Below are 13815 nucleotides of genomic sequence, written 5' to 3'. Positions count from 1 at the left end.
GGGGGTATGTGGCAACAGTGCAGAGAACTGGGCTACTTGGGAAGTGCCACCGCTGTGTTGCCATGATGCCACTGCATGCCTGCGCACAGCTGCTGTCGCTGCCACTGTTGCTTTGTGTTTGGCTGCCGGGGGACTCTTGCCCTGCCCAGCACCTGGGCACCAGGGTACCCCCTTTCACCCTGCTCCATGTCTGGAAGCGGGCACCCAACAGAAGGGATACTCTCCTTCAGAAAGGTTGAAAGCACCTGGGCTAGACTGAGCAAAACTCTGGCAGATTGCACACTACCAATTTAAAAGGATGCACCCTTAAACCCCACCAGAACATTTTTTGGCGTATAAAGTAAAGATAATAAATCTGGTTAACAGTCTAGCACTGACAGGCTGCCTGCGGATCACCGGCGGCACTGGCGATAGGCAAAACGAATCAATTTTGATTCCTTTTCCCCCGGGGGCACGAGCTGAAGGCCACCCAAACCTCCCAGGCTGCTTCTGGGGTCATGTGCTGGCCCTGAGGCGGGGAGGCAGCCGGGGTCGGGCCTGCCCACGGCCCCGGGGGAAGAAGGGGCGCGGGCCGGGGCGCGGGGGTGCAGTGCGGCGGCGCGGCCGCTAGGGGTCTCCCCGGGGTGCGCTCCGGCGCGGCCGGGTGGGCTGGGACATCAGCTGACTCGCGCTCCCCGGAGCTCGGCGGGCGCCGCGGCAGCTCAGTGCGAGTCCCCGGCAGCGGCGGGCGGGCGGGCTGGGCGCGGCGCGAGCGGATTTACAGCGGGACGCGCCACGACCCGGCCGAGGCGATGCTGCCCCACGGAGCGCGGCTGCGGCTGCCCCTGCTGCTCCTGGCCTGCTGCGCCGCCGCGGCCGTCGAGGTAAGGGGCCGCGGGCTCGGCGCTGCCTCCTCCCTCCCCTCCCCGCGGGTCTTTGTTTGCGGGAGCCCCGGCCCGGCCCGGCCCGGCGGTCCTGCCAGCGCCGCCCGCAACTTCCCTGCGCCGCTCCCTGCTCCCAGCCCGGGGCTCTCGTGTGTGTGTCTGTGTCTGGGGGGGTAGATGTATGTATGTGGGGGGGGGGGGTACGTGTGTGTGTGTGTGAGTCCATATATATGTGCGCGCGCGTGCGGGGGCGTTTGTGGGTATAGGTGTATGGGGGTGTGAATATAGGGAAATGCGTGGGGGGTGTATGTATGTTTCTGGGTATATATGTGTGTGGGGGTGGGGGGCATGTGTATGTATATGGGGTGTAGGTGTGTGGGGGGTGCATGTAGGTGTGTTAATGCGTGGGGGCTGTGTGTTTGTGGGTATGTATGTGTGTTTGTGGGCATAGGCATATGGGGCGTGTGTGGATACACACGTATGCATCCTATATGTGTGTGTGTGTAAATACACTCATATATATATGAGTGTGTGTGTTTGTGGGTGTATAATATACACACTATATATATAGTGTGTGTGTGTATGTATGTATATAATAGGGTTGTACGTGTGTGTGTGTATGGGGGTGTGTGTTTGGGTGTATATATACGGGGTGTCTGTGGCTGTATATAGTGGTGCATGTGTGCGTATGGGAGTGTGTGTTCGGGTGTGTCTGTGTGGGGGGATGCATGTCCCCGTGGGTGCACGCCTGGGGTGTGTGCCGGGGGTTGCACCTGTAGCGGTGGGCATGGGCGCGGGCCGGGACGTGGCCGCGGGGGCTTGCTCCCGCCCTGCGCCTCCTCGCCAACAAAGCCCGGCGGGGCTGTGCGGGCTCGGGGCGGCCCCTCCGCTCCCGCCACCGGCGGCTCCTGCCCGCCCCGGGCCCTCGGAGCCGGGGCGAGGCGCAGGGAGGGGGCAGCATCCCCCCTCCCCCCCAGTGCAAGCGCCTGGCAGGTGGCGGGCGCCGTGCGGGGCAGGCGGGGAGCGCGCCCTCTGCCCTGCGCGGTCCCCCGGGGCCGGGGCGCGGACGGCGGCGGGGAGAGGAAAGGCTTGGCCGGAGTTGGAAGATGAAGAGCGAGAAGATGGCGCCTCTGCACTGCAGCAAAGCCGCGCCGTCGCGAAAGCTGCAGCCCGGAAAGAGCCTCCCCCCCGCGAGGTGTTGGAGCGGCTCTGCCAGCCGGCCTGCCCTCCGCCGGCGGCCCGGGTGTCTCTGCGGGGGATAGCGGGGTGTGCGGGGAAAGCCGCTTCCTTCCCCCTCTAATCCACCCCCCTCTTCAGTCTGTGGTGTCCGAAGAAGCCTGTTTCCCTCCTCCTCCTGCCCACCTCCCCAGGCAGGCTTGCTGCTGTTGTTCCAGTCATCCCCAGTTTAGCACTGCGGGGGTGGGGGCTCCCGAATCAGAGACCCCCGAGGATTTCCCCCATCCTCACCTTCCCCCTGCAGAAGAGTGCCAGTGGGGTGGAAAGCAGTGAGAGAGAGAGAGAGATATGGAAGGGAGGAGGCGATGAAAGGATGGAGGAAGTCCTGACCAGGGTTCAAATTACACTTTGACTCTTGGAGGGGTCTGCAAAAAAACACCTTGGGCTGCCTGTCACAATGCCCTAATAAAATCAGAGACCCCTGCCCCCAGTTATGACTTTCAAATCTGACAGGGAGGCTCTTGGGGGGGGGGAGGCACTGAGCTCCCTTGTAATTCAAACCCTGGTGGTAGGAACTCTTAAAGGGGTGATTTTCTTAGGAAAGAGTCTGTGGGTGGGGAACATCCAACAATGACTCACATTTTTTTTTTTTTAGTGTCTTTCTCTTCCCATCTTGTCCTGCCCTTGTTTGTCCAAAGCTGGGCTTTAAAAGCCCAGCCCCTCTCTCTCTTGCTACCATAGGTAGTAGCCTGCTAGCTGGAAGAAGTGGGAGTGACATAAAGACCGACAGACCCCAGGCACAATAGCTATATGACAGGCCTGTAACTGCCCTTCAGCTCTGAAGTGCCAGCCTTTGGTCCAGGTGGTTTTCAGGATCGAGACTTTAACCAGATTGCTGTGAGGCAGGCATACCCTTTTTAACTTCTTTGGGAAACAGTTAAGAAAAGACATTGAGTGGAGGCACCAAGGTTTTTGTATAGCTTTAACATTCAAGGGGCTCAGCTGGCAGGCCTCATCCTGCTGGCAGCTAGTCCTGAGCAGAGAATTTACAACTGTGAGTCAATCCCTATGAAGCTTGCAGGATTGAATCCTTGATTTTTTTAAGGTGCCTGGATTTTATCAGCTTGGTTCAACCTGGCATTGATTTAAATATGGAAGAATGAAATTGCTCCAGGGGCTGTAGTTGAAAGAAAAAAAATGGTTACTTTGTGGGAGACATGAAATGTTTGAGATGATCAATCTTGGCCTCTCTTTTATATTTTGAGTCCTACTTCTGTAAATGTGTGCACATGGGAGGACCCCAAGATTGGGGTCTTGGATTTTCTATCGAGATGGTGTTTCATAAAAGAGATGGTATCCCATGTTGGGAGAGCAGCTTTGCCTCTCTATCTTTCAATGGTATCTGCTTAAGAGTGATGCACTGTATTTTCAGCATGGCATTCTTTGCCGTGAAACGAATATTTACATTAATATCCAAGCATTCAGAAGCTTAACATTTTATTCTGAGAATTGCATGTGATACAAATAATTTCTTACTTTTCCTAATCTTAATAGCATTCAGCATGGGGGCAACAGGGATTTAAATGAACTTCCAGTGGTCAAAAATATACCAGCTTCACTTGTGTAAACCTGACACCATAATGAACATTTTGAATGAGCTGCTGTTGATGATAAAATACTGAGATATTTGATAATAGGAGGAATTGTTAGGGGGAATATTTGCTTCTGAGCCTTGCATTAAATTCTCTAAAAATCTTGGGGCTAACAATAGACATCTTTCCTATCATCATTAAAATTGTCTTTGGAATTTATAATGTAGCAGAAGGTCTAGCAGTTCTTATTTCAGAAACCTTCCCTTCCCTGTTCTTCTTTTGTTTTTCTGGGAGGGAGTGTGGGTTTGGCAGAGAGGAGAAATTCTTTGGAGGTTACACATAGAGAATACCTTTTCTTTCTAGATGTACTAAAACTTGTGTGTTCCCTAAAGAACCCCTCACCCAAGTAATATTACAATGATCTTTTAATTATTTTAGCCATTTCACACTGGTCCCATTTAACTGGCTTGTTTTAAAGAATAGAATGTAAGTTACCCTGGACAAAAACTGTCATGAGAATGCATATGTAATATACAGAGTTTGAACACTACTTCTGCTTCTAATTATCTGGCCCCTGAATAGATATTTTTCCATGTTATCTGTTTCTACTAATTGTCTGATTTCAATAAATTAACACAACTGAGCACAATTAAATTGTCTTTGTGAACTTCTGAGTGAACAATCCATTATTAACTTAGATTTTCTTTTTAATTAGAGCATTAATGGAAGTATCAAGATTTCTATCAGCCCCATTTTCGAATGCTCCAATTGTTCCAATGTTATTTACAGGAGAGGGTGTCCTAGTACTGTAATACAAGCTAGTTAAAATTAGGATATTAAAACAAGCTGTACTTCAATTCATTTGCTCCATTAACCCTTAGGAAATTATGAAAATAGGAAAAGTTTATCAAACAAAATTATTTGTTGTGATATTGTGGTGACTTTCAGAAGATTTTTCCCTTCTATTTTGCCTTTTACTTTAGTGCAGCAAGTATGTTTTACTATTTATTATTAATAACACTTTATTTATTTTTAAAGAAAACTTTTGATAGACACTTTAAAATGAAACATCCTTTCAATGTGCTGTATTACTGAAACTTCTATGAATCTGCTTTCCAGATTTTTTGGTTAACGGAATCTTTTGAAACATCTTTAAATATTTATCCTCTGTTCTTATGAGATCTATAAGAAAAAATTATTATGATGGGGAAACACTGGTATTGGCTTGACACGGATGCCCCCTGGGAGCTGCCAGCTGCTTTGGGACCTCTCCAGCCTTGTCCGGTCTCTCCAGATACTCCAGCACAGGCTTGGCTTCTAGAGCAGAGAGGTGGGGGTGTGGGGAGCCCTAATCCCTTCCAACTCTGAAATCCTGGCCTTTCAGCCACTAACCCTTCTTGACTTCCCGTTACCCAGCTGTCTTCCAGTTCTGCTCTTGAGAGGGACTTTATCTCTTTCTGGCGAGAAGTACAACTGGAAGTCATAAGCCACAAAACAGACAAATTCCTCTTCAATAAAAGTGTGTGTTGGGGTAAAGGCTGCTAGTCAGAGATTTTTGGCACTACCTGCCCTACCCTCTCCCCCCCGCCCCAAAGGTTAAGCAGTCCCTTTGTCTCCAGTCTATCCCATGTATCCTTGAGCACCTCAAAGTTACTCAGTTGTTTCCTCTTCAGTCTGCACAACTATGAGCCACAAAGCTGATGGTCTTTTTTCAGATTGGCTCCCACCAGCCAGCACTCCATTCGGTCAATGGGTAGAGCGGCCTGAATGAATTGGTTATGTCCCTAGCTTTCCTGGATGCCCCTTGGCTGTTCCACTCCCGTGCCCTCTTACGAGTCCTTCATACGTCAAAAAGGCTATTCAAGTCTCTGTTGATGCTGAAGATCACCTTCTCTGGTGTCTTGCACATGGGCAGCTCTGGCACTTAGCAGGGACCCTATTGACTCTTCTTTTCCTTTGTACCCGTTTCATGCATCTTGATAACACTTTATAACAGCATGAACACATTTAAAACAGAAATATTACAATAAAACCTATAATCTGACACAGCATGTAAAGCTGGCCAAGTCAATGCACAAATTAGAGAGGAAGAAAGAAATGGGTTTGTTTGTTTGTTTGTGTGAGTCTTTCTTTAATGATATAGTTAATAAGAATTAGGTAAGTTGTTTGCAGAAAAAATGTCCTTTTCGGAGAGATTTTCTTCAGACAGCATTTACATTATTCCACTTTGTCACAACACAGAAGTAGAAATATTAAGAGTAAAGTGTTGTGGATTTGGTACATTTGTGTTTTTTTTGTTTTTGCCAGAGGTAGACAATAAAGCATCTAACCTTTATTCTATGCTGCCTGAACAATATTTTCTGTACAATTTTATGCCAGGGTAAGCCAAGTTCATAGCTTGGTTTCTAGATGGTTTATGATGATCTGCATGTTCTTGTTAAAGAATTAGTTGCAGAAGTTAAATAAAGGTTTTAGTATTGTAAATGAGATATTTAGTTTTTGTGTAAGGTGTGATGGAGAAGATAAGAGTTCTTTTCATTGGTAGTTTTTTTGGGGTATTAAGCATTGTGGAATAGCTTCATTATAGCTATAATGCATATTCATTTATAGCTACTGCTTGATTATTTGTTATCTTTGTTTTTACTGATTGACTTGTTTTGGATAGTCAAATAATTGTTACAAGCCATTATTTGCAGGTAGTTGGCAGAATAGTTGGATTGTCTGTTAAATTGCAATTTGCCTTAAGCAGTTTTTGGGGGGTTTATTTTTGTTGTTTTGTTTAAAAGAGTACTGATAAATTATTATATATCTTGAATTTTTTAAAATCAAATCCATATGTTGTGCCTCACCTTTCATCACTTCTTGTAAAATTCAGAGTTCTCTGCCTTACAGAGTTTAAGATTACCTTTGTATATTCTTCCTGGAGATTTCTAATACTTCCATATCATTTTAACTTCCTCTCTTTGTTCTTCCTTTAGTCATCCCATTCTCCTCCACTCCACTGTCCCCACCTCCTCCCTTCTCAACAAAGATATATGGGATAACATTGTTTTGATGAGTTGCTAGCATTGTATTTAGATCTTAAAAATATTTATCAGTGCCCAAAATACATATTTATTAAATATTTGAGCACGCTGTATACCCCTCCGTCCAAAGAGTAGAAGTAAATCTTTTCCACGGCAGTCTAAAATATAATTGGTTTTATGTATGGTAATATGTTCATTGTAGTAGTCTAGATAGAGGTCTGTCTAGCATGGTTTTAACACTTAAGCCTGGAACTGTGTGTTATTGGATTTAAATTCTTGGGATTTTGAAAAAATCCTGTGGTGTAAGAAGATTAAAAGTGAAGCAAATTGGAGGGGGAAAAATCCCTACTTCTTTCTTTAAGCTCAGCTAACTATTAGAACATGCTCTTGTGAACTCCCATCATACAAGTTGCTGCCAACCTGAGAGGAATGTCTAGATTTGGGGGGGAGAGAAACAAAATGCCAAGCTAAGCAATATTTTGGGAAAGAAATATTGAATGGAAAAGTCAAATTTGATTTCTTGATTTTAAAAAAATGTTTTTAGTTAAAAGTGCATAAAAGCATATTTTTAAAAGCTATAATACTAAAGATTGATTTTTTTTTTGTTTGTTTCCATCTTCCTAAAGAATTTACTCTTAAGGTTTCCAAAATAGATTTTTCTTATTGTTTTGATAGTTTTAAAAACCTTTCAAACTTGAATTAGTTGTGGAAGATGCAGAACGTTCCTGAGTCTTTAGACAGCCTGAACAGGAAAGTAAATTGCCCCTTTAATTTTAATGACACTAAAATCTACAAATAATACAATGGACCTGAAATTGCTACCAGTTTCCTTTCTGCTACTTATAATAGACACACCCAACTCACATCCTCATCCCAAACTCATTCCTTTTCCCCTTTTGGTTTTAGTAGCTTTAGTGGTGTCATGAAGACTTCTGAGAAATGGATGTTTTTATGCCTGAAAACGTAGAAACTGAAGAGTAACTATAAATGAGTATTTCTTTCAAAGAATTTAAAAAGCACAAATCATAATGGTAAATCAATGTATTTCTTGTGAAATTAAAATAGTGTCAGCACTTAAATGGGCAAGATGGACAAATGAAAGGCAGCATACTCAAAAGAAGTAAAGGGAGATGAAATTGTGCTTTTCACATAATACATAATTAAACTGTGGGGCTTATTGCCACAATATATAATTTAGGCCAAGATCTCATGGGAATTCAGAAAAGGATTAGCCACTTATCTGAATAACAAGATGGTTTAGTGGTTCAAAATAATTAAGACCTTTAGAAAGTATGTAAATATTCATACTGAAGCAGAACCCAAGTTCTAAGTATTGGCGGTTACATTCTCTAGAGAGCATTGCAGGACTTTATTCCTCTGCATCAGCTGGTAATGTCATGGCATTTGGTAGAGACCAAATATTAGACTAGATTGGTGTTGAGTGTCCTTCCTACAAGAAGATGCTTGAGACTTCAGCCATTTATAGTCTTTTTGGGTACTCCTTTAAATGGGCAGCAGATGTGACTTCTTTTTGAAGATAAGCCCCATGGTCTTTGGGTTGCAGCGCTCTCATTGATGTTGCCCTCAAGTGAAGGCAGGCTTTCCAAAAGAAGCTAATATTTATTAAACAAATGGAATACATCTCTGGGAGTTCTTAGATCAGGTTCAAGACAGAGTACGTACGAGCAGGAGCAACTGACACAGCACTGTGCCCATTAGCTTTCAGTCTCTATCTCCCTCTACTGGGTTAAAACTTAAACAGGCTCTTCATATCTGGCCCTTCGTTCCAAACTTTGGTCCCCGAAGTTTATAATGTCCAGTTGTTGTATATTCTTCAAGATGCCTTATTCATGACTTATAGCTCCATTCAGGTTTGATGATCCATTTCATATCAACTTTGACAGTCATGTGCTGTTTTTACTTGTCTTTCACTTCCTTCCCAGCTCATGGAGTTTAACTCATTCAGTTCTAGTGGTAACAGTAGGTAGGAGTAGAATAAGTCATATATATTGTTAGTTTAAAAAAATTACAGCCCCCTCCTCTCCCCTCCCCTCAATCTCTCTCATTCTCTTCACTCCCCTCCTTTTGTGTTCTCCACAATGGGCTTTTAGTCTGATCCATTATATCAGTTCCTGTATTCTAATATACTAACGTTGTATAATTGCTTTGTAATATTAATTGACAGTACTTCTGGCTTTCTAGACTTTTTAAAAAGTCTAGAATTTCTATTGAATTTGTAATGTATTAAGAGTTCTTTTTGTAGAGCTTTATAAATCGGAGGCAACGTAGTTATGAACTGGGTAGTTACAGTTATGGCAGTGGTACAGTTCATCGTCAATAAAATCATAATATATGTCTAACCTTCTTCATCTGAATGAGATGAGAATTATCCCCCTTTCCACCTTCATAAATTGCAGTTTGCGTATCCATTGAGCAGAGATTGAAAAGAAAAATGGGCCAATGATTAGGAATTGCTTCCAATCCTGCCCCAGTTTATTGTTTATCCTGTGTGTGCCTGAAGCAAATTTAATCTTTTCTGGAGGGCTAGAAACAGCTAGCTCTGGAAAAGTGAGACAGCTTTATATATTGAACACCAACTCCTGTAATTTATGCATAGCGGTATATCTTAGGTCAATCAACAACTTTCCTATTTTTCATTGGCAGGCTTCTTTCTCTTTTGTAGGATGCCCTGATGCAGACTTGAGCAAGAAAAATATAGGTGCATTTCTGTTTTATAGAAACAGCCAACTTATAGTCATACTTTTATTCTTAAATTAGAAATATAAACATGCATTAAATTTATAATATTACAACACATTTCATGTTCTTTATTGTATTTATTTTTTATATATATATATATATATATATAAAATCCAATATTAAAAATAAATATGATATTAAATTAAGCCTAAAATACCATAGTAATGCTGTTGTATTGAAAAATGTCTTGATGGAATATACTCCTTATTTAAGTTTTCTAAATGATGAAGTTGTTTAAAGATTTGCACCTGTTTTCATTGATTTTTTAAAAAAAAATTTACAGTTACTCTGACTTTAAATGTGCTCAGCCCAGGGAAAAGCAAGCTCTACACATTTACATAAGCTACTGTGAAAGAAAATTGGGGTTTTTAGGGAGAGTCAAATAAAGAGTTCAGGTTTATTTTGGGAAAAATAAATCCCTAGTAATTTTGACTGTGTTAATTAAAAGGCAGTATAGACATAATAAAGAATTAAAAAAAAACCCTAGAACACCAAAATAATTATACGTATCATAAGTGAACATGTGAGTAATTGGTCCAAGTGATGAATAGCTATTAACCATTAGCACAGGAGTACAAGTTACTCTATGCAGATGTATAATATTTAGTAAATATAATCAGAATTTGTAACCTAACATACTATCATGATACTAGATTGCTTTAAAGCTCATTTCCTTCAGTCTGCAGATCTGTTGCATATGTTTTAAATCCAAAGTGGCATAGCATAAAATTGCTATTATTTTATTTTCAGTTGTCTTCAAAATTTTGGAGTACTGTTTTATAATTGTTTCCCTATTCCAGCTAACTTTTGCAGCATTAGACTTAAAGGAATTTAGAAAAAACTGTTTATAACACAATCTTAAAAGTCAGAATTTGAAACTCCAAGTAACTAGTCTGTTTCAGCTTGCCAGGTTTGCAGTCATACTGCAAGTTGCTCAGTACTTGGTGTTTATTTAGAGTTCCTGATCTTGAGATGGCATGATGCCGTTAAGGCAAGTGACAGCTTTAATTTTTTTAAAAGTGTGTGTATGTTTGTATTTTAGTGCAGAAAATATTGAAAATATGAACCCCAATGACTAAAAAACCTAAAGCAAATAATGGACTTGAAATTTCATGCTTTTAAGTCAGGATCTAAGCTTAGGCTTTGAAAGTTGATTTTGCCTTTTAGTTGAGAGTAATTTTCTGCAGTTTAATGCTCTATTAGTTTAATACAACTTTTTGTAGTATATTGTAGTAAATACAGGAAATAATCATGTTGATGTTTAGGTTTTGTACTCTTGCTATTGTAGTGTTTTATTGAAAATCTTCTGGTCACATAGTAGCTCAGTCTTTTAGGCTAGGGACAGAAGTTGTACATAAGCTGGTTGAAGTGATCAGAAACTGTTTTAAATCTGTGACAAAAAAGAAGTTAGTTCAGTGCTCATAAACCAGTTTCAAAATGGCCAAAACTGGTTTAAGATAAACCTGGTTGAATGTAGTATCAGACTTAACTAATTTGGGTCAAACCAGTTTATGAAACTTCTGTCCCAGACCCTTCCTGGTTTAAGTTAAATTATAGTTCTCCCGCATACCAGCATGCTTTTCAGCCTTGGGCTGGGCTGAGCTGTCTGCTCCAGAGAGCAGGGCTGGTCCTGCCCCTCTGCTCTCTAGCCAGAGCACTATCACTGCTCTAGCTGGCTGAGAAGGGGTGGGGGACTGCAGCCAGGGTCTGCCTGGCAGGGGCACAGCAGGGTCTGCCAGGCTGCCCCTACTCCCCTCCCCCACCCCTTCCTTCTCCCACAGCACGGAACCCAGCAGCAGGAACCCCAGCCCGTGTCTGGCCATCGCCTTCCACCCCTAGTTAAGGCTGAGAGGTGTCTGTGTGTGTGTGTCTCCAGTTTCACTGGAATGGGGGCAGACAGAACAGTGTTGGCTTAGGGCTTTCTGGAACCAGTCAGGGCTGCAGCCAGGCTGCTGCTTCCTGAGCAAGAAGGCAGTGGCTTGCAAATGCACCCTGCAGCTAAGAAGAGCTTGAAATTAATGAGAGAGATGTTTTAATTTTTTTTTCTAGGGCTTGATGGGCTGATAAGCTTTGCATTTTGATAGTGATAAGCTCCCTGCTGGCTTGCTTCAAAGCCCTCAGACTGCAGGCATCTTGGAAGCAGTTCTGAGAGGCTTTGGTGCTGTCTTCATGCTGTCTGCAGCTGTGGACAGGAAGTAAAAGCAGGGAGAGTGATCCAGACTGCGCTCCATACAAGTAGCTCCTCCCTCCTGCCCTTTGCCACAGAGTGCTAGTTGGGGATTGGTGTCTGACAATACTCCCCACCCCTTAAGCTGTGAGCATGGAAAAGCCTGGCAAAGGCTGCTTCCCCTTCCTGTTCTAGGCATGTCCCAACTGGGGACCATGCAGGTCAGGGAGGGAGCTGAAACCCATCCCTAATCATAGTGTCCTGTGGGCCTTGCCATGCCCCCCTCCCCCAGCTCAGTACTGCAGAAGGGAAAGGAGGACTTGCTTTAGTGCCCCGTGGCTTCTAGCCTGAGCCACTGCAGGCATGTGCCTGCATTTCCTGAATCAAAAGTGAATGTGTATCCACTTGCAAATCAGTTCAGTCTACACAGGTTAGACTAACCTGCAAAGATTGAATCAATTCAGGCTCAGGCTTTTTGACTGTCCGTCCCTAGCCTTAAAAGCTCATTGAGACTTCCTATTATTTAGAAGTTTTCCTTGCCTTTTGGGCCTGTGTTGAAACTAGGTTATGTACAGGAATTGCTATATTGTGTGAGACCAGTGATCTGTTTTATTTTCAACTGTGACAAAGACCAGATGTTTCACAGTTGCGTGTTATACTTCTGAAATGGACAAATGGCACCATAGTCAGAATACTTCTGTTATTGATATTGTCTGTAGATGTTGGAACCATGTAGAAAGCTGCTGACTGATTTCTGCTGACTCACTGTTTAGCATGTTCATTAGCTCCTCATTGTAACTGTAGGGAGAGTGGAGTGTCCCTGTGGGCACAAGAAAATAAATTCTTGAGTGGAGGTGTTTGAAAATAAATCCTAGGAGCTGCTGAACTTGGGGAGAAAATGCAGACTGAAGTCGTATGTGGGACAAATTTAAATTAAAGTAATTGAGCTATGACTTAAATCACTTGATGTGCTTTAAAAATGATTTAGATGAGACAGAGGATTTGTTTATTTCAGATAAAAATGTTAATTGAAATATAAATGTCATTAGAGGTAGGAACTCTGATTTGAATTTCACAGAATTGGCAAAAGGCAACATATTAAAAATTAAAGTCTTGTTTTCCTAAAAATTCCTACCTGCCTAGGTAACATCATGCTCATTGACTTCAGTGGAACTACAGGAGCAAAAATTTAAGCATGACCAGAAATATTTGTAGCCGTGGGGATTAACGGTGTATTCTTGTTGAAGCTATTTCCCCCCCCTAAAATGACACACAATCTGTAATTTTGAAACAAAAAAAAAATTCATTTCCAATAAAAAATCATTCAGACCCTGAAGTCATTGTGACCTCTTCTTGCATATAAGCCACTTTTGAAAAAAAATTGGAGCCTAAACTAAGGTTCCTTTACCTACATGTAGTTCTTTTAGGGTTGGATTTTTCAAAGCCACGTGGCTTAAGGGCACAGGGGAATAACGAGTAGAGATTTAAAAATCATCCTCTGTATATAGCATCCTCTGTATATAGCATAGTAGAACCCAGTTCTTTCTAGGGTTCCCTACCTCTCTGTGAAGATGAGGGTTTGCCAGCACCCATGATAGTGCTCCATTTGTTTGCTGTGGCATTATTTCAAAGGGTGCTGCCTCTTCAGTCAGCCATTGACCCTGGTATGCTCCAGTCGATGAGAAACACAGTGTGCACTTTGAAGTAAAAGTTTCCACAATCAGCAGAGCAGCTGATTCTTAATTTGCCAACCTGCGGCAAATGCAGTGTGCTATGAACCAACCCTGTAAGAAAAATACAGTATTATTAATGTATTAATGTTGCCTCCAGTTCTGGTGTCCTCCTTTTGTCAGGAAAGTTGAAAAACTGGCGATGGTACAGAGAGCTTCTTACAAGAGGCAAGTTCTAGAATTCAGCTTGTTCTAAATTAATGGAGAGAACATTCAGTGGTGACATGGCTACAGTATGTAAACACCTTCAAGGGGAATGAGGTACAGTATACTAAAGCTCTCTTCAGTTGATTGGAGAAACACCCATTTTAGCAATTTTAAGATTACAGAGAAGAGAAGGGTGAAGAATTAGATGCAAATAAATAGCTATACACAAGTAACTAATTTTTTCTTTAAAAAAAAATGAGGCTCTTTTCTCCCTGCTGCTGTACATGGTTTATTTTAAATTAGCGTTTAAAACGAACCCCCACAAGGGGGAGAAATTGTGTATTTATGTAGGGT

General features: G+C 42.7%; 1 protein-coding gene across 4 annotated transcripts in view; it reads left to right on the top strand.

The window, feature by feature from the left end:
- Nucleotides 1–658: 658 nt before the first annotated feature.
- The window catches only part of APP (amyloid beta precursor protein), a 366031-nt gene continuing 352874 nt past the window's right edge, over nt 659–13815 (top strand). For 2 of the 4 annotated variants that reach the window (XM_090060378.1, XM_090060373.1), the window contains exon 1: nt 661–863. In XM_090060378.1, coding sequence (XP_089916504.1) covers nt 792–863 — 72 coding nt within the window. In that variant the 5' untranslated portion in view covers nt 661–791. Of the gene's footprint in view, nt 864–13815 lie in introns of all 4 variants that reach the window. The other 2 variants (XM_090060391.1, XM_090060383.1) reach the window with 2 other exon arrangements.

Source organism: Crocodylus siamensis, chromosome 1 (assembly GCF_052110815.1).
Source record: "Crocodylus siamensis isolate JL-2025a chromosome 1, ASM5211081v1, whole genome shotgun sequence".
In the NCBI taxonomy this organism is placed as follows: domain Eukaryota; kingdom Metazoa; phylum Chordata; order Crocodylia; family Crocodylidae; genus Crocodylus; species Crocodylus siamensis.
Note: the sequence above shows the minus strand (reverse complement) of the source record. Positions and strands in the feature narration are given on the sequence as shown.